At 41.6% G+C, this 21,227-nt stretch overlaps 2 protein-coding genes across 2 annotated transcripts; one reads left to right on the top strand and one right to left on the bottom strand.

Moving 5' to 3' along the window:
• Window positions 1–790: 790 nt before the first annotated feature.
• LOC128735211 (putative protein tag-52) lies at window positions 791–2,481 on the top strand. The gene is made up of 3 exons (XM_053829703.1): window positions 791–926; window positions 997–2,053; window positions 2,112–2,481. Exons 1-3 carry the CDS (start codon window positions 791–793, stop codon window positions 2,479–2,481), a joined length of 1,563 nt encoding a protein of 520 aa, XP_053685678.1.
• An 8,238-nt stretch (window positions 2,482–10,719) lies between these two features.
• On the bottom strand, window positions 10,720–19,491 carry LOC128735209 (zinc transporter 10). Its single transcript, XM_053829702.1, has 5 exons — window positions 19,303–19,491; window positions 11,724–12,348; window positions 11,524–11,655; window positions 11,279–11,457; window positions 10,720–11,211 (listed from the first exon to the last, which is right to left on the bottom strand). Exons 1-5 carry the CDS (start codon window positions 19,489–19,491, stop codon window positions 10,720–10,722), a joined length of 1,617 nt encoding a protein of 538 aa, XP_053685677.1.
• Window positions 19,492–21,227: the final 1,736 nt, after the last annotated feature.

The following is a 21,227-nucleotide window of genomic DNA, read 5'->3' as shown; positions in this document are numbered from 1 at the left end:
AGTTTTTGTGCTTTTCTGACTTGCCGTTAAGGCCTTAAGCAATATTCAGTTCCAACTTGTTAACCCCTGAGAGAGATTCGCGAAGAGGAAAAATTCTAACGTCAAATGCAGCCAGTACGATCTGTCAAATGCAGCCAGTCGTTATCGTTGTCCCAAAATGGAAAAGTATTGTTAATTCTCATAAGTTTTCTGCCGGTGTTTTTGTGAAAAACACATTCGGAATTGAATTAGTCTTGTTTGTCTCAATTGTAAATTAACATTTTTGCAAAAACTGAAATGCTCGTGTGACAATTAACACCAAAATATGTTATTATAAAATGCACACTTCACACGTCCAATGAGATGTTCACGCACAAGTTTCATTTATTTGCCCGAAAATGAAAGCAAACGTAATAGGAAGAAGAAGAACAGCCAAAGCATAAGAAAAAGAAGACCGTCTCCGCGACTCTCTCTCAGGTTAACCCATGTTCCAAGTCCATGTAAACAAACCACTGATAGACGTCAAAGAAGTGAGGTTATGCTCGCCCGTGCAAAACCTTATTAATATTCGCTTGATTTTTTTTGCATTGTTGGTAATCTGAATTTAGCGTGCAGTTCTGCAGTGGTGAATATTTCTGAGGTGAAAGTTGTTCGCTGCCAGCCCTATCTAACATACCGTTGGGGGTTGGGCTTTGACAGTTACGATAATTTAAAATAAACGATCAAACGACTTTATTTTTTAATTAAATCCATTAAATCGCGTTATTTAAATTAAATTACATTAAGCCTGCTTAAAGTCGATTAAATTAGGATGGATAGTCGTGAAAGGAACGATTATCTGAATCAAAAAATGCTAAAGCCCCTTATGCCGGAGGACATGAGAAGCGAGCTGATTGCCGCCCTCAGAACTCAAAACATTCAACACACTAGAACAAAGTCGGTTAGAAGTAAGTATAGTGATACTAAATACGTTAAATAATAACAATATAACATTTCCTGCTCTACTGTTGAAATCAGATATAAGGAAAACAGTATTCCCAACGACACAGTCAAATGCTGCAGGACCAAATGGCACAAACGAAGAAGACAAACGAGTACAACTTCGCCTGCAGGCGATTCGAGAGATTAAGACTTCCGAGCTGTCCTACCTGAGACAGTTAGATTTGCTGATTAATTATTTTGTTACACCACTTAGAACCAATGGTCTCATGCAGGAACGTGAACACAATCAAATCTTTGGCCAGCTGGAAACTATTCAGAATCTCAGTCAGGAATTGTTGAAAAAGCTAGATGATGATTTGGACAGAGTGGTTAAGGCATTTGTGAATTTAGGACCCTTCTTTAAGCTATACTCAGTTTATGCATTTGACTATCGAAATTCACTCTGTACTTTGCAATCGTTAATGCAAAAAAGTCCATCGATGAAGAAGTTTATAACTAACACCGAATGTCGTCCAGAAGTTCAGATGAAACTTATATCCTTGCTGATCACCCCAATTCAGCGAATTCCTCGCTATAAATTGTTGCTTCAGCAAGTTCTACTTTACACCAGCCCTTGTGACTCGGCTTACAAACAGTTACAGGAATCCATTCGTTTGGTGGAGCAGTCGGTTACACATATAAATTCGGTTGTAGAAGATTTCGAAAATACCCAAAGACTGATCACTGTTCAAAGTGCCCTAGCTAATAAGTCGTTAAAAATGGTCAAACCAGGGCGAAAGATTTTGAAAGAAGGTATTCTACAGAAGCTTAAAACGGACGGATCCACCTCACGCAAGTACTGCATCCTGATGTCCGATCAATTTGTCTACTGTCGGATGTTGAAGGACTTGGATCACCTCTTCACGGAGAACGGGCTGGAATGCTGTTGCATTTTTCCTCTTAAGAAGTGCAAAGTAGCGGAAATGTTTAGGGGAAGTTTCAAGCTAAGCTGCAGTGGAGATGGCATTATTTTCACCGCCGACAATCCGGACGAGAGCAGCGCTTGGTTTCAGACCATTCGCGAGGCCATCGAGTTGCACGTTGAGTGCAGGAAAACGTTGCGAAAGCTTTCCAGCAATAGGAAACCTATGCGGTAGCTTCTTGACGCTTAAAAAAACGATTTAAATAGCATAATTGCATTTTTGTTGCAGCAAAAAACACATCCAGCGTCTGGAACCAGAAGATGATTATTTGTGGCTTTTGCGGCGTAAAACGGCCAGCCCGCAGAAGTCGCCAAAACCTCGTGCCAAGTTGTGGTCTTTTCGTAATATGGACTGCTTGAAAACTAACCGTTCGTTTCAGGAAGAACCAATGCAGATTGAACGAAGCTCAACCTCAACAAATGGTTTTCTAAATCAGCGTGCTTTGGAATCTTGTTCGCGTGACGAAAATAGTTCTCCTTCTATACCACCACGTGGTATGGATGAATCTATTCGAACAGCTCAGATCTATAGCTCAACGGTTGTTTCCGGAAGGAAACATGTGCACTTTAAGCTTCCTGCATCGTATTACAAGCGTTAAGTGGTAAGTGGTTTTATTTCGGATTATGACTTATTTTTGTGAATCTCATTTACAAGCGTACTGTTTACTTTTCTCTATTTTATTTATGTTCATTACATGAATTACAAAGTGTATTTATTTTACGTCACATTTGGAGATTTTTCGATACTTTACAAGTATTGTTTTGTTTTCTTTTTCTAATCTATTTTGTATTCTGATCTTATATCTTTGATGATTTCAAAAATATGACTGTCCAACTATAGATGTTATTTATGTTTTACTACGACTACCTATGTTTTGAGAGATCCATAATATTTGCTGCTAAGCGAAATAGTCTTCGCCTCGAAAACTCAGCGTAATACATATCTTCTGCATTTTAATCATGTGCGTTTACTGAATTCAAAGCAACAAGTACATATACGCATTTCAGTAATGATTAGGAACTTATGAGAAAGAAGCGTCAGGTAGAGTACCGGAATTCGATAAAGGTAAATTTTTTGAAATCTCAACCATTATAGGGCTTTCTATGGCTTGTGCAGTATGATAAGGTACATAAAATAACGTACTCCTCTCCTAGGCCTCAAAAGGAAAATCAAAACACATGACAAACACGATGTTGCTGTAAGCAAATGAAGTACCAAAAACCGAACATAAATAAGCCGGAACAACTAGAAAATGAAGTGACGAGTAGTGAAGCATCACAAGAGGAATTGATCAATAGTTCTCAAGCGATTGTTTTGCGCGATTGAACTTCTATGGCCGTGCTGTTATGCCGTTACATCTGGCATGAAATAATGGGGAAGGTTTTTAAATATAGAGTAAAAGCAACAGCTAGGCTTGTTACGTATGGAAGATTTGTACTAAACAAGCACAACTATAGTAAACGGTAACTCGAATCGGACACATTTGTAATAGTCGAGCATCAATATAAAGGGGTCGGGAGAGCTCAGTAAGTTTTCTGGCGGAATTCTGGCCATGCGTGCGTGTCTTGCAGGCATACACAGTACACAGTGATTTTGCTCGAAACTGAACCTTAGGAGCATAGATGTGGCTCGTACATGTTTCAAATAGTCGACTTCATTCAACTTGATCTTAGACCACTCGTCGCCAATTCCCCAGGTGTCTCAGAAGTCGTAAATCACTTTCAACCTGATCGAGCCATCTTGCACGTTGAACCCCTGTGTTCCTGGTTCCGGTAGGGTTGTTGAAGATAACTGTTTTCATTGCACTGTCGTCCGGCATCTTTCCGATGTGTCTGGCCCATCGTAGCCTACCGCCTACGCCAGATGCATGACGGGAATCTTTCCAAACAGTACCTGTAGCTCGTGATTCATACGCCTCAACCAATCTCCGTTTTCAGTTTGTACTCCGCCAAATATTGTCCTCAGAAACTTCCGCTCGAAGACGGCAAGGACGCGTGTATGCTCCGTAGCAGTGTCACAGGTTCAAGTCCATAAAGAACTACGGGGCTTTTTTTTGTATGGATATTATCACTACGACCAGCATTTTGATCTATTGTGATAGGCATTGTTCCGCACTTCGTTATTTTTGCGGTATCGCTATAGAGTAAGCGAACTGCTTATTATCCGTGCTTAAAGTGTCAGTGTTTTTCACCCCCTTTTTTCCTTCTACGCTTCCTCCTACTTTTCAACCAATCTAGCTTTAGGGCCTGAAAGTGCGGAGACTAGTTATAATTTCTCCTTGGACAAGAGGCTTCATGCACACCTCGAGCAAATATCATTCATATAACCAGCCTGGGTTATAACAGACTTCATGGTCGGCAAAGCAGAGTTCAGCACAGAGTGAGGTTGTGTGTAGATGTGTATGTGTTCCTTACTGCTTTTGCATTACCAATATCGTTCCTAGAACCAAGGTAGTGGAACAAGTTATGATTTGCCCTTGAACAAGAGGCTTCATTCGCACCTCAAGCAAGTACCACTCTTATAACCAGAGTCGGCGTTACAGCGCACGAGGCCCTGTGCAGATTAAGCAGCGAGGCCCTTTTTGTATGCCAGAAGGGCATTGGGTTGAAAGACCACTGTGACAGTCGTATTGATCGTCTTTTGCTGTACACCGTTTCCGGACTGCTCATAACCATCGATGAAGTTGAGCTAGATAGTTGTAATCTTGTGCCGTGAATGATCTTTTGGGACCTGGGTTCTACACTCGGCATGTAAGAAGCAGCAAACTTCCGAAAAAGTTATGCCTAGATAAAGCAGGTTCTTGTGGACTTTTCATCGTCGAAAATGTTAAGCGATGTATCTTCCAATGAGGCTGTGATTTCACTGCTTGAAAGCGTTGCAAGAATCTAGCCTATCTAGGCTATTCCGTTCTGAAAGAGAGCCGTAAAAATGGAAGCGAAGGGCACGTTATCGAAAGCGCCTTCAATATCAAGGAAAACCCAAAATGCCGTCTCTTGTTGTATGAACGATTTCTCAATCAATGTCACAACAAAGAAAACAATACAAAGTATACAAATGTTTCTGAACAGTCAGTTGCGTTGGATACAGTCAGAGATTGTCCACTAGGATTTTTAACATTTTTCTCTAGTCATCACCAAGCGCGAGACCCCCCTGAAGCGCGAGGCTCTGTTCCACCGCACGGGTTTGCCGGCCTAAACACCGGCTCTGCTTATAACTTGCCATGGCAAGAGGCTTTTATTACTAAATGCAGAAAGGGGGAGGGCGGTCTAAAAATAAACCGATGCTAAAGTCACTTAACATCGAATGGCCGGATTCTACTAAGATTCGAACCTACGATCACTCGCTTGTCAAGGCAGACTCGGTAACCTTGCGGCTACAGGGCCCCCTCTAGGGCAGACTACGGGGCTAATAAGCGTTTTGTACATTGTCAGCTACAGCGTAGCTTTTGCTTCTTGAGAGAAGCGTTTTGTGAAGGGCAATGTAGGCCAGATTTCCCGCTTGAATGGGCCACTGGATCCTTACTAGTGTTATCCGCGGTTTCCAACGATCCATAATACACGAACTTATCTACCACTTCTAGTTCGTTGCCGTCAATGGTTGCCATCCATAGGAGGCGCGCTTTTGTCTCCTTTGAACAGCTTTGTTTCATGTATTTGGTCTTCAGTCCGTTTATTTTTAGCCTATTCCCTGTAAACTCCGCTTTCAGTCAGGGATTTTAGATTGTTTCCGCCATCGCAAAGTTCCTGTTGATGATATCTAAATCATTGCGAATTTTAGGAGTTGGCTACTTTTACTGAAAATTGTGATGCCCTTTAGTTTCAATCACCCTCGCCGCGTCTCGAAGGGACTCGAGAGTGTCCCCGAGATGCGCATGAAACACATGGCACGAATCAACGTAGCTCTGATCAGTCGAGTCAGTTTATCTGGTAAACCGAGTTCGTGGATAATCTGCCGCAGCTGGTCTCGTTGAACTGTATCGTATGCTGCTTTAAAATCAATAAATAAGTGAACATGTGTACTCCCGACATTTCTGCAACATCTGTCGAATGGTAAAAATTGGGTCCGTAAAGCTATCGGTGACAGCCGACGTAATAGGATCCAGAAGAGTATCTTGTAACCGGTGTTTACCAGCGTAGTTGCAGCAGTTGAGCCGATCACTCTTTTTGTAGATGAGAAAAATAACTACTTGCATCCATTCCTCTGGTAGCTTCTCTTTACAAATCTATATCCCAGTGTGAAGCCGTTGCTAGCGTGTTTCGGCTATAGCTGTAAAACTGTTGGTAGGCGGTCCTTACTGGTAGCTTTGTTAGTCTTCAGCAACCCGACTTTTCATTAGACTTCTTGAAGAACAGGTGCAGGTACATTACTATCTTCCATGAGCATTACTGGGTTAACTTCCGTTCCGCCTTCTTCTGCAACTTCGCCATGAAGGTGTTAATCGAAGAACTGTCGTCATTCTACACATGTCAGGTTCTGGTCCGTAAAGCCTGGCCAAAAGTAAATTTTGACGCGTAGAATAATCTATAACTCGCAAAAAACCCAAATCTGGAGTGTCGCAGAAAACCCCATAAATAACTGGATTACAGTAGTTTTATTCAGCTTCAAGTTTCAAAGTGTTACTTTTATTGCATTATTCTGGTTATGACAAAATCTCGAACTTTTTTCTTAGAACTCATCATACCCTAAGATGCGACTGAATCTATTTCTTCCACTTTGAATGCTTTTCTTTAGCACTGTCGACTGTTGAGCACGCTTCTTGGCTACCAAATTCTGCTTCAAGTGCCGATTCGGATGTTTTTTTGTGTGTGTATATTATCACTACGACCAGCATTTTGATCTATTGTGATCTCATCCAGATGTTCCGCGCTTCGTTGTTATTACAGTATCGCTATAGAGTGAGCGAACTGCTCTTATTATCCGTGCTTAAAGTGTCGGTGTGTTTTCACCCCTTTCTCCCTCTACACTTCTTACTACTTTTCAACCAATCTAGCTCTAGGGCCAGGAAGTACGGAGTCTAGTTATAATTTGTCCTTGGATAAGAGGCTTCATTCGCACCTCGAGCAAGTATCATTTTTATAACCAGCCCCGGCTAAAGGCTTCATTTGGTCGGTAAAGCAGAGTTCAGCCCAAAGTGAGGGTGTGTATGTATGTGTTCCTTAACTACTTATGCATTACCAATCTCGTTCCTAGAACCAGGAAGCGGAACAAGCTATAATTTGCCCTTGAACAAGAGGCTTCATTCGCACCTCAAGCAAGTACCACTCTTATAACTTGCCCTGGTAAGATGCTTTCATTGTTAGTAAATGCAGAATGCAGTAGGAAGGATGTGGAGGGGCCTGAGAATAAACCCATGCTAAAGTCACTTAACATCGAATGACCTGATTCTACTAAGATTAGAACCCACGACCACTCGCTTGTCAAGGCAGACCCGGTAACCTTGCGGCTACAGGGCCCCGAATATTTACTGGCACTATAATACCTATAGCCTTCTCGAGCGAGGATATTCCGCGTGGTTTGGTAGTTAGCATCGTTACTTCTAGCCATAACTTGGATGGAGATGCCAGGATTGCACTTGACGCACCTCAATATCTTTCCTCTCAGCTTTCGGTCTTTAGTACCGGTTTTCTCTTAAAGTTCTTTGCCGCTTTTCCACACCTAGGTTTTGCTTATAACCTTTTAGAGCATTACATACTGTTGATTTTGGCACTTTCGCCAGCTTTGATTCCGACCACTCTGGATTCTCCAGGTGTTTGTGCAAGATCTTTTATGTCGTTCGAATACCATTCTGTACTGATCCGCAACGTGGTGGAATATGATGACGAAACTTGCACCAGCGGATTCTTCAGAAACATGTAAACTAAGTAATGTCAAATCGTCAAATAGTTCCAGTTCCTACCACAAGGGGCGTGTCGGTGACGCACGGAGGGCGTCCAAATTTACTTTTAGCCAGGCTCGAACAGCCGAGCCCGAAAACTCGGCATCGTGAGCAATGCTCAATCGCCATCTGTGAAATTCAGCGATCTGTAGTTCTAAGTACCGAGTTGAGTTCAATTTCCGTAGTATTTTAATGTAGGCAGGGCACACGGGAGGGTATTTTCGGCCCATTAAGCGATTGCATCTATTTTTCCGGTCTATGGTCTAGTTGTAGTGGAAAAACAGGTGGTTTTGACGTTCATTTGAATAAAAAATAGTAGATTACTAACTGTCTTGAGAAAACTGTATTTTTATTGGCGAAAGAAAAGGCAAATAGGCTGAATTTAGAAACCTGCTGAAAATACCCTCCCGTACGCTCTGTTTTCTTACTGTAGGGCCACGCTATCGAGTCTCGTGATTTACAGCCAATACATCACGTGTCTGAATTCAGCTGATCGCCCCTTATTATATGCTATCGTAAGTCACTCCTAATCTGAGGTACAATCGCTCACTTGGTTGAAGAAACGTCAATACGGCAGGATACGCTCGGCGGTCAATGAGGTCGCGAACGCGATACTAGGTAAAAAAGCTTCTAGAAAGTCACGAGATCGTGAAGAATTTCAACAACCCTTTCAACAAGATTAACCAGCCTCCTAGGTTTCGCAGATGACCTCGACATTATTACTAAAAACTTTGGAACGGCGAAGGCATCCTACGCCAGATTAAAGACAAATGCTAAAAGGATTGAGTTAAAAATCAATGTGTTTAAGACCAAATCTATAGGTAGGAATTCAAGGGAAAACAATATTCGCCTCCCACGGACGGCTACGACTATTGACAGTAATCATCTTAAAGTACCCGTTTCGTCTATGGCCTGTGTTCCAGTTTGAAAACAAACACTTATAAAGCTTGCAAGTCGTAGGCGAAATACGTAGCCATCGTCAATTAAATTAATAGTGGAATTCAGCCGTGAAAAAGTTTTTTTTTAATTTCAATAGTTGGAAGATATTGTTGTTGTTCTGTGTGAATGTATGAGTCAAGAGTCCAGGGTCTTTATTTAGTAAAGTGGAGGAGCATCTTTTGTAGATCTCCAAACTTTTTGCCACATCCATCTTCTACGCAAAACAGTTGTTATTATTTTTGCGTCGTTGATGATTAGCGGATGGCTGTTATTGAAGATTTGCTCCGATACTTTTGATCTAAAATGGTGTGACAGGCCCGTTTCGATAACCCTGGATGCTTTCGTTATCTCTGCCAAGTGTTGATGATGATTTCAAAATGATTTCATAAGTCCAGTATTTTATGTATTCCTCAATCGGGTCCTTAGTTGATCCCAACTTGCTTATGAACTGGTTCTTTCTGCTGGCGTAAATGAGGTCGATTCCGAATTTTTCATTTTCGGTGGAGAAATCGTGTTTGGTTTCGACGTATTCTACTGATACTCTTTTTAGTTCTGCTATTGTTGACGTTAGTGCCATTAGTGATTTTTTGTATTCTTCCCTTCTTTTCTTAGAGATAATGGCGTGGCTGGTTCTTTCTTGATAACGGTTCAGTTTTGCAGTTTCTTTTTGTTTCCCTAGCTCATTTAACGGTAATGAATTCGAAGATTTCCATTTGCCTAATTATCATGTCCGTTTTCCTTTTTTTCTTGTCTCGTAAGTAAAGTATGTAAAGTGTCCTTCTGTGGCACACACAGAATGGTTTCCAGTTTTCGTTTTTCGAATAGGCTGAAAACGTCAACGACGTATCGCCACCGTCTTTTCGAAGCTAACTGTTTTTGTTCAAGCTTATTTTCAATATTAGCTATAGACAGTTCCCACAAGAACAGTGATAGTGGATTTCCCATTAGTGCACCATTCAACTGTTTGTAAGTGTTACCCCAGAATGTAAAGTAGTTCTCCTTTATACACAATCGCGTCAGCTTCAAATAACCTTCTGCGCTATCCCCAGGTTGTTTTAAAAAATCGCGAAAAAGTGTTCTTCCGTTTAATGCTGACGGATGCGCTGACTGACATACAATTCTTTTTGGTCCACTACCAATGCCGATAAGATAGATTGCGTACGCAGTTGGGATACTATAGGTATTTCTTTTAAGGCATAATAAATTCCAACTGTTTGATAGAGTGGTATTAGAGGATAATTTACACTTACCATTCTGACATTACTTCTTTATTTGCTTTATTACCGATTAATACTCACATACTGGAGGAAAAAAATGCAACGAATTTGAATTATAAAATGTTGACACTTATACAAAAAAAACTAAGTTATTTTCAATACCGCATTAGGCGGAGTCTCGGGTGTTGATGTTCATTAGTGTTTTAGAAATGCAATTGTTTGAGCTCAGTAGTGGTGGGTTAGCTTTTATTTTTTACACTCAAACCTTATCCTGTGTGAAATTTTGTGCTGAGATTTTGCGTACTCCAGTCAATGCAGCCAGAGTACCGGTTAGTTTCTAACAAAAATCGAAAAGAGCAAATGAGAAAGTTGGAGAAATTTTTTTGTTCACAAAAAAATCATTTTTGTTATTTATAACGTTCAATTACATTGTAATTCTAGTTTCGCTTACAACTAAATATGTTTTAGTTAGTATGGCTTTTGTTTGTGTTGCAGATATAAAATTTATCACAAATAGCAACATTTTTTAAACACTTTCAATCAATAAAATCTGCTTCTATTAGGAATCAACGTCACAACAGCAATCACGTGTTAGTTTTTTTTTGTTTCACAAACCACATACGACTGAGATATTTGAATAACGGAATTAGCTAAAACTTAACACTTTGAAACTGCAATAAGCGTAACATTTTTTTTTTGAATAATGCCCGTTGGTTTTTTTCGACTTGTAAATTCTTTGTCCATCACTACTTGTGGTCAAGAGTCAGTCTTACATTGTTTTGTACTTAGGCTGCATGTTGCTTCACTAGTGATCCTTCGATTCATCTTGTTGCGTTTTAGTGGAGTTATCTAAGGTTTGAGCATCGTTGTCTGAAACGGTAACAGGTTCGGCAGCAGGTAGTTGGTCCGCTACCGCTTGGGCTTCGCCGCTACTTGCATCGACACTTTCGATCGGTCGAGTGCAATGAACTTCCAGCGGGATATCCTCTGATCTTTCCTTTGGATCTAACGGTTGTGGTGCCGTTGGTGTTGGTGTTTCCGTGGGCGATACGGGGGACTTCTTTCCATCATCTTTGGTAATATTGTCGCAGCAGTGTCTCTGCAGGCAGCCGACCTGTCGGCACTGCATCAGGCACAAGCTGCTGGTGGTGGTTCCAGCGGAAACCGGTGCATCAGCTGGGGCAGCTAGCAGTGGAAGCACCGGAAGTTTCGTTTTGAATTCCGGCTGAATGGTTACCTGGTTGATGCCCTGGTCGTGGAAGAAGTTTATCACCTGGTCGTTGATCGCTGAGTAGACCTGTTTAGGGAACAAGGAGGATCGTTCTAATTTGTGTGGTTTGATACGCAATCTAGATTAGCAGTACCTTGGGAGTCTCGAAGATGATGTGTGCCGTGGACACGTACTTATTCGAACTGAGCTGCCAGATGTGGAGATCGTGCACGCTGACAATATCCGGAAAACTTTCCTTAAGAGATCTTTCGAAAATGTCGATATCGATCGTATCCGGTATAGTCTGCAGCAGTATCATACCGGATTCCTTCACTACAAGAGGTGTACGAAAAACGTTACTAAAAATAATTTAGTGTAGAATAATTGACGAGAACTTACTGTAAGGATAACTTAGCGATAATAAAACGATGCAGGATAAGATAGAACACAAAGGATCCACAAATTTGGATGTATCTTCATCTTCGTTGGTGTAGTGAACGATCATCGAACAAACTATAACAAAGAGAGTACCTAAAATGTTCAAAAACGTTTCATCAGAATGAATTAATTCTTTCGTTTTCTAGCTATTCAACACTAACTGCAAATATCTCTCATCATTTCGCGCACGCTCTGTCGCTTGGGTGACTCATACTTCACGCCGGCGGCCACATGTTTACGTGAACCGGACAGGCGTCGTTCGCCCTTCCGCATGCCATCACCGGTGACGACTCGATCCAGCACGACATCCCCGCTGGATGTGATATAAAGAAAGCTCCCCTGATGGTAGGTGTAGCCTCCGATCAGCAGATAGCAAAACCCGTTCAGGATGATGCCCAGCGAACCGAGTATCAGCACCGGAATCGGATAATGCATCGCGTCCTGATGGTGGATGTGCGACAGTGTTTGCAGAGCTTCCACCACGGCCGAAAAGCAGAACGAGGCAAGAAAGATGCACACCACCAACATGGTCAGAACGTCGATGCGGGTCCAACCGAAGGTGTTCTTCAAACTGGTTTCCCGCTGTTGGCGACTTTTCGTTTTAACCTTCTGCTTCACGCTGGCCGGACTTTCGGATTCTTTTGGATTTGGACAAACTTCGACCGCCGCATCGCTCGGTACCGACAGCTCGACGAAGTCCTGCTGTCCGTTGGCAACATTTAGTGAATTCTGCGACACAGTCAAACGCTGCCGACAGCTCTCCGAGGTGGAAGATTTTTTGCTGTGCTAAAGGAGGTAATGAAAAAAAGAAAAAAAAAACACGATGATTATGGGCTTATCCGTGATACTAAAAAGCGAAACTTGCGGATAATCTTAACGATAACGGGTCGTTGTAAAATTATAAGGCTAATTTGGTTTAATGGTCGATTCGAATGCTGCCATTAATTTGATGGCATATTAATAGCCATTCGTTGCTGTTCGATAGCGGCGTTTGCAACACATTTTGTTGGTCATTCTGTATCTTGGGTGTTAATTTTTTTAATCATTTATTTTCTGAGCCATGATTATCCAATTTGCAATAGTGTACAATGTAAATTTCCATTCACGAATTCCAACAACCAAAAAATAATCTTTTAGTGAGCGGAAAAATTAATGAAAGAAAGGTAAATTAATCAAAATATCAATTTACAAACTAATATGACTGACAGACTAGGAAGCGAGTTTCCCTTTCACAAAGTTGAACAAACTTGTTAATTTCATCTAAATAGCGCATCAACATGGTATTGAATAGATTCATCTAATATAAACAAACAGCACGGCGCGGCGGCAGTGATAATTATACCTACTCATCCGTCGGACCCCGTGCCCGCGATTGCCACCGCGATTACTATTAGGATGCTCTGTAATTCAGTGTCATGTTTGTACTCTATTATTATTACTATCTCGATTGATTATGTGTTAACTGGTTGCATGGAAAGGCCAAGATTCAGAATATGTATACGCCAAGTTACTTGAGAGTCGATTCAGCAGCAATATTTAAGGGTTTTATAAGCTTAGCATGAGCGATAATATTGTGCCCCCTCAGCAAACGACTGATAGACCTAATGTAAATGCTCATAATAACTGCTTGTAATAGCGGTTTAAGTACACATTCATGGTCTGCTTTTATTGTTAAAGACATTGACATTGTTAATTGATGAGGTACAGCTGTATTTTATGCATGTTTTTCTTCATAAATTGTGAGCAAATAATAGGTAATCTAATAAAATACCAAATTGGTCTTGTAAAACTTTGATTCAGAATGGTTGAGAACTTTTTTAAATTACAAAATAAGCCAAATGATCCCAGAATTCCATGGAGTTTTAGACATGGGGATAGTGCATGGATATAAATCCATTATAAAAATGAAAGAATTTGCAATTTATGGAAAACTCCAATGGAAACGTTACGACTTTCTCTCAAATCGCTTTACCTTCCAGCTGCAGAACTCCTACCTCCTTGTGGTGACAACGAATTGCCATGCGAACAACCAACAAGATGAGCGAACTACCGGCAAATCTCATTACTCATATGAAAAGCGGACCTTTTTCTTCCGGGTTTTTGGTTCTGCCTAAGACCTGGTACCGTGACCGCTCCTAATTCTGCGCATTTTTCTTTATGTAAGTATTTTTTAGCATTGTGCATAACTATGATCATTGCGTTATTTTTTTTATAAATATCTGTTGAATATTACGCCATTATTCACAAACCGGCCGTAATATTTGAGAGCGAAATAATTTAACGTGAAACTGAAAGAATTTTATATGGCAGAAAACATCGTCGTTAGAACCAACGCTAAGATTGTCCTTCTAGAAAATTTACATATTTATGATCGAAATTCTTTGCAATGATCAAATTATCCAGCATGATTAGAAAGAATAATTAGTTTTAGTCATGTTTTAGACAAAAAGAGTGATTGCATGCATTGCTTTCCTTAGAAAAACGCGATGCAATAATGCGCAGATTTAGGCACAGATTTTTTATTCATGTTCCAAATTCTGCGCAGAAATGTATCCTACGAAGAAACCGCGAAAGAATACGCAACCTCACCCAAATGGCTGAGGCATAGAGGCATGAAAATTCGAGAAGAATATTTAACTTGCATTGATTGGAATCCTGTGCTGTGTCTCGGGGTCCGAACCTACGAGCGCCGATTCATGAAACCATGTCTTCTTTTTTTTAATGTCCAACCTCATGGAGCTGTCAGAGAGTGGGGAAGTGGTTTCTATATGAAAATACAATTTTTAGTATTAGTCTACACTCAAAAAAATCAACACGTCTCATCCACGTGAAAAATCATGTAAACTTCTGTACAGCAACTTACGTGAATTTCATGTACTAGTTAATGGGAAAATTAATAAAACTTACCGGGATCGCACGTAAACTGGTTAGTATGAGTGCGAGTTACCAACAATTCACGTAAATGTTACATGATACAGTGTGATGGATGAGAATTACATATGTTTTCACGTAAACTTGACGTGCCGATTTTTTTTGAGTGTAAAGTGTAATATTCAGTATGCAGAAAACCCGAATCAATTTGCCCTTCACGTTATCGAGAATAAAATATTTAAAATGAGGCAATCAAAATGATAACAATATTCCTTTGCAACCCGGCCTGATCATGCATTTAATTATGGTAATGGCTAATGCGGATTTTTTGGTGTGCCTTCAGCGTGTAAACACATAAACAGCATGGCAGGAGTATTTATTTTCACTTTTAGGGTGCGCAGAATTTGGAGCAAACATGCTCAGAATTAGGAACATGGGCAAGAAAGTGCGCAGAATTAGGCACAGTGGATAAGTTTACAAAACGAAAAAAGAAGTAATTCGAATTGGAACAATTGCCAAAGATCCAGGTGAAAATGAATTTTGGATTGGGAATAAGGAACTGCCGGTCGCTGACCTTCCCCGGAAGTATTCGTGCTTTAGTTTAGGTTGTTTGAAGAAGTGCAGAAACGTTAGGGTGGATTTTACGCGCAGTTGGAGCGTGAAAGTGTCAAGATGGGTATTAAAATGCTCTGATCAATCAAAAGAAAGAGCTCAAATCGGCGATTAGATGGTTCAGCGCACACCAGCTTACGAACAAAACGCCTTTCTCCAGCATACGAAATGAATAGCGAGCAGGCTGAAGATAAAGATAGTCAGAGAAGAGACTTGCACTAATTGCTGCATAAATAAAACAAGCGACGGAGATTTATCGCCCCAACGATAAGTGAAGATAAAGAAGCTACCCAGCAGCGGAAAAATTACAAGAAGGAAAGGATAGTAATGGAGCGAAACTCATCTTGATCAGTGCCCGCATAAGCTGATCAGTTGTTTGCATCAATTTATTGTCACGATTTGAGATGCAGATCTATTAGAAACTAGTTGAGCCCGAATCTTACGATCCGGAAAATATAAATGTCTGTTCAGAATTCAGAAAACTGCGGATACATTCCATTGGCCAGAACAACTGGTTATTTGCAACATTTATGTAGTATGATTAGAGTAAAATGCTGCTTAGAAAATTCTTGATCGTTTGCTGTCATTAACTCATTTTTTAAACTTTTGCGACTTGGTCCGGTCTGATTTAACATCGACCGTATGATATCGCGACAAGCGATCGACTTGAGCACGCGAGTCGAGCAGTCGAATCAAGCAACCGAGTCAAGCAGTCTAGTCGAGCAGTTAAATCAAGCTGTTCAATCAAGCAGTCCGGTCGAGCAGTTGAGTCGAACAATCGAGTCAAGCAGTTGAGTCGAGTAGTCCATTCGAGTAGTTGATTCGAGTAGTCTAGTCGAGCACTTGAGGCGAGCAGTCGAATAGAATGGTTTAGTCAAGCAGTCGGGTCAAGCGGTTAAGTCGAACATTTGAGTCGAGCAGTTCATTCGATCAGTTGAGTAGAGTAGTCCAGTCGAGCAGTTGAATCGAGCAGTTAAGTCGAGCTGTCGAATCAAACAGAAGTCAAGCAATTGAGTCGAGCAGTTTAATCGAGCAGTTAAGTCGAGTAGTCCAGTCGAGCAGTCGAATCGAGTAGTTTAGTCGAGCAGTTGAGTCGAGTACTCGAATCGAACAATTTAGTCGAGCAGTCAGGTCAGGCGGTTCAGTCGAGCAGTTAAGTCGAACAGTTGAGTCGAGCAGTTAAATCGAACAGTTGAATCGAGCAGTTGAATCAAACAGTTAAGTCGAGCAGTCGGGTTGAGTGTTTAATTCGAGCAGTACAGTCGAGTGGTTAAATCAAGCTATCAGATGAGTCGAGCAATCAAATCGAGTAGTGTAGTCGAGCAGTTGAATCGAGCAATCGGGTTGAGCAGTTGAGTCGAGCAGTCGAGTCGAGTAGTCCAGTCGAGCAGTGGAATCAAGCAGATGAATCGAGCAGTTGAGTCGAGCGTCGAATCGAACAGTTGAGTCAAGCAGTCTAGTCGAGCAGTCGGGTCAGGCGGTTCAGTCGGGTTCGGTCGGGTATTAAAGTAAACCGAAACCGGAAACTTCGGGGCTTGCGTACAGTACGAAGTGCCTGCCAGAAGTGCGTACAGTAGACTCCATAGTAGTCCTTAGCCTCCTCCTCGTGGTACCAGCCGGAATACGAGCAACCTTTGTGGAAATCGGGTAACCAACTCCAGTAGAAACTAAGCTCGTTTACCACCAGGGAAGGAGGCACATTGTTGTCTCGGCGCTATAACATGGCAGTCCCATCTCGAGACTTGGAAGCGTGGCCGTAGTACTGCTACCTTTCTAAATCCAACACACTTCAAACAATCAAGGAAATTCTGCTCGTAACATTCAACATTGACAAAGTTGCCGAGAACAACGCGCGCGCCTTACTTTGTGGAGCTAGATGCTTCGACCTTCGAAAACGAATAAGGTACGATACGCTGGGTCGTCAATGAGGCCGCAACCGCGGTGCTAGGTGAGGAAACCTCGAGGACACGAAATGATTGCTTTGACGAGGAACTCCAACAAGCGATGGAAAGAAAAAAAAAGAGCTTGGAAAAACTATCTCAGCATTTTCACGAGTGAGGATTTGGCCGAGTATCGACGAGCGCGGAATGAGTTGACCACGACCCTGAAGAAGGAAAAGCGCCAGAAGGAGGACAGAGATCGTGAGGAGCTGGATCAACTATTCTGGGCTAATGATACGCACAAGTTTTACGAGAAAATGAACCAAACTCGTAAGGGCTATATATCTAAACCTGATATGTACAGGGGCGAGGGAGGGGATCTAATCACAAACGGAAGGTGGTGGTACACAAAGGAAGCAGGTCTTCGATGAGCAGCTTAACGGCAGTAAACCTAGGAGTGCCTACAAACGATAACAGCGTACCGGTTCCCGATCTCGAAGAGATCTGGCGAGAAATCAGTCAGCTGAAGAATAAAAGAGCCGCCAGAAAAGGACCGACTCCCGCCAGAACTCTACAAAAATGGTCAAGAACCGCTACCAACGGCACTTCACTGGATAATTTCAAGGATTTGGGAAGAGGAGAGACTACCGGAGAAGCGGATGGAAGGTGTGCCCAAGCAACAATGTGAGTTTTATTGTGCTCTTATGGTGGTTTTCAGGACCAATTTTGGTCTAAAATACCGTCATAAGAGTGTAGTAAAACCCAAATTATTACTTGGTTTGTTTACCCCATCTGCAAAAAGGGCGATCGGCCAGATTGCTGTAATTACCGCGGCATTACGCTGGTGAGAGCCGCCTCAAGATGCTCTTCCAGATTTTGTTACGTCGTCTATCCCTAATAGCAAGATAATTCGTAGGACAGTATCAGGCGGGCTTTATGTAAAGCTGTGCTACTACGGATTAAATTTTTACTCCGTCAAATCCTCGTGACATGTCGGGAGCACAGCGTGCCCACTAGAGATGGTCGGGTAGCGGAAAATTTACCCGAAACCCGCACCCGTACCCGTACCCGCCGGGTACGGGTCGGGTTCGGGTATTGAAAAAAAATAATTTGCGGGTTCGGGTCGGGTACGGGTTTGGTTTTGAAACCGGGTACGGGTCGGGTCGGGTCTATTGACCTCGTTTAACACTAAAGATTGTCGGGTATCCGGACCCGTACCCGTGCCCGACGGGTTGCGGTCGGGTTCGGGTATCAAAAAAAATAAACTTGCGGGTTCGGGTCGGGCACGGGTTTTTATTTTTTTTCCTAATCGGGTACGGGTCGGGTTCGGGTATTCAAATTTTCATACCCGACCATCTCTAGTGCCCACGCAATATATTTTTGTGGATTTCATGGCAGCATACGATACAGTTGAACGAGAACAGCTATGGCAGATAATGCACGAGTGCAATTTTCCGGACAAACTGATACGGCTGAAAAAAGGCGTGCGGCGATCAGTTTGTGTGGTATGATTTTCAACAAATCTGGTCAATTTGTTTGCTTTGTCGATACGAACGATGCCGTGAATGCCCGTCGGAAGAACATTTGAGGCGGCAAAATATTAGTACACCAGACTATTGACTAGATATTGGAACATACTGTCCACTGAGATTAACCAGTAGCACGTTCAACAGATGATGTCAGAAATTCTCAAGAAAGTTTGCGACTTTATACGAAGTGTGATGGAATTAATTTGGTTTGCAATTAATTGGATTTACCATTTAATTTTAAATTCAAGTTGCAAAAGCCGGATTGCTCGTGCTAGAACACAACTATACGATATCTCACACAGTAAGTCTCAATTTTTATATAATCGTAATTTGCCGTATCTGGAGATCAGCTATCGTTTTACTCGGAATTATTTGTAATAATATAATTGAAATGCACCCAGCTAACTCGTGAAAACATTATTCCCTTCTACAAAGGGAATGCGATAATTGTATCGTTACACTGAAAAGGGTAGCGCCGGTACTATCAATTGCTGCCAACGTTTGAAGCACTTGCACTAACTATTGGCATCTCATCGCTATTACAAATGCAGCATCGAATAAACGTCGGGCGGCATCGCACGTTTCAATGTCTTGTTTAGTCAATGTCAATCGACTAACGCACGCTACCGGTGTCGATCAATGTGCCAGCAAATTGAGTCAGCGCCATTAATTGGCCCATTATCATCAGCGTGATTTTCCAATGCTCACGCTCTCCCGTGGTCAGTTTACACATGGCAGAGCTAATAGCGGATGCTTCCACAGAAGCCGCAGCTGGCATGCTAATCAGTGGTAATAATTCGTCGAAATCAAGAATGGTTTAAGTTTGATCTGCTTCGGGTGTAACTTACCTTGATGGTTAAAATGTATCCGGTGAGTGCGATAATGTTGCAGAGCATATGATAGGAGTCGACCAACAGTACCAAAGCATGGGATATGTGACTAAGGAAGAGCTGGACCAGAAAGTACACTATCGATAGCACCAGAACGATGTACAGCTGTACTGGCTGGAGCCGGTAGATCCATTCCTTCATCGGCATTTTTCAGCTTATCTCGAACTTATTAATTTGTGTAATTCACTAGTAATACACTTTAAAATCACTATCGTCTGACAATTTTCGTTGTTGTCGACTAGAATTAGAAGCACTTTCACCTTACATTGACATTATTTTTTTGTCAAATTCGACACCTCCCGTTGATCCACTCAAATCTGACACCACGCAATCTGGTGGCCGTAGAAACTGTTCCGCACGAGACGACTGCGAGTTGGCAAATGCTGTTGAATCTCATCTGGATAATCTGAAAAGGACACAACGTAGAAAACAAAATAGCACTTTAGCAAGAAAAGATTGAAAGGAGACGCGTAGGTCGTACGAACTCATGCCTCGTGGAGCTTATCATATCGTTACTTCTCGAACCGCCCGCCGATGGTGTACGGTGAACCTTACCTACGGGCTACGGGACGGGAGTGATAAGATAAGTGAACTGCCAGTTTTCTTTGCAGATTTAGCGAGGATAGCTTATCAAATTAGAGGTTGTAAAAAATAGTTACTTGACGATGGCATGGGTAATAGATTTTGACGTGTGGAGGAGGTAAGTTGTCTGTCACGGTAACTCTACAGCAATAATGTCAGATGAAACTTGTAACTGATAAAGAAGAGACTAAACCAATGATGCATGCATGCATGCTGGTTGGCAAAAAAAAACTGTCCTATAAATCATGTCGATTAGGATAAATTTGGTAACCTGCTGTGAGCGGATGAATATTTGTGGCATTCGCTCCGGCACTAAACTTACTTCCAAAACGAAGGTTCTCGGTTTTACTTCTTTACTGGTACATGACACGCATTGCTTGTGTAGGGTTATCTTCTTATTACCATAGCAACAGCTGCCATGGATTATAACATCGCGTGGTGGGGGAATTCAAATTTGGAGCGGTTTAATGTTTCAGCATATTTATTGTATTGTTTGATAATAGCGATAAACAATTCACCGATCACCGAAATAAAATAAGATACATATTGAATGGGATAGATTTCTTTTGTTCAAAAAAATGTAATCCTTTGTGTGTCTGAAAATTCATAAATTGGATAACATTGGCAGCTCGAAGATTGTTGGTATTTTACGGAAATACGCTTTGAACAACTTTAATGGTCATTTTTACTTTTACAAGTTATGTCGTAACATTAAGAGTGCGCATCTTGCTCTTGAAAAGATGCTTATTTTACCCCGGTAGGGCGAAATATTTTTAAAATGTGGTAAATGAGGCTCCGGCTGTGCCATGTCGGATATTTCTTGTAGCCTATACATAAGAGCATGAAACTGTTCAGAACTAGAGCAGAGGATTCAAAGGAGAGGTTGGTTGAGATATCAGTTATTCATGGTAATCATGTACAGATCAAATGGTTAAACCGATATGTTAAGGAGTAATGTTTCCCGTGCTAACGTGAAGGGAGTTACATAAATACTCAGCTGCGAACGGAGCATGTTGAGTAAAGGGTGTCCCACATCAAATTGCATCAAGGAAATACAGCGTTTTAGAAATTTACCTAGTTGACCGATCCTTTTCAAACTTTCAGACAATAAAATATAACCCATTAGAAAGCTTTAGGCATATTTATTTCGTTCAAATTCAATACCATAACCGTGTGCTCGCACTCATAAGGTTCTGTACAACATCTGGTTGCAGCTTCTTCTATACGGAAATCCACTTTTTTCATGTTTTTCTCAGATTTGACCTCCTTGGGATGCTGCCGTAGTGCCTGCTTCATAATAG

Source organism: Sabethes cyaneus, chromosome 2 (genome assembly GCF_943734655.1).
Source record: "Sabethes cyaneus chromosome 2, idSabCyanKW18_F2, whole genome shotgun sequence".
In the NCBI taxonomy this organism is placed as follows: domain Eukaryota; kingdom Metazoa; phylum Arthropoda; class Insecta; order Diptera; family Culicidae; genus Sabethes; species Sabethes cyaneus.
This window is presented reverse-complemented; position numbering and strand designations above follow the sequence as displayed.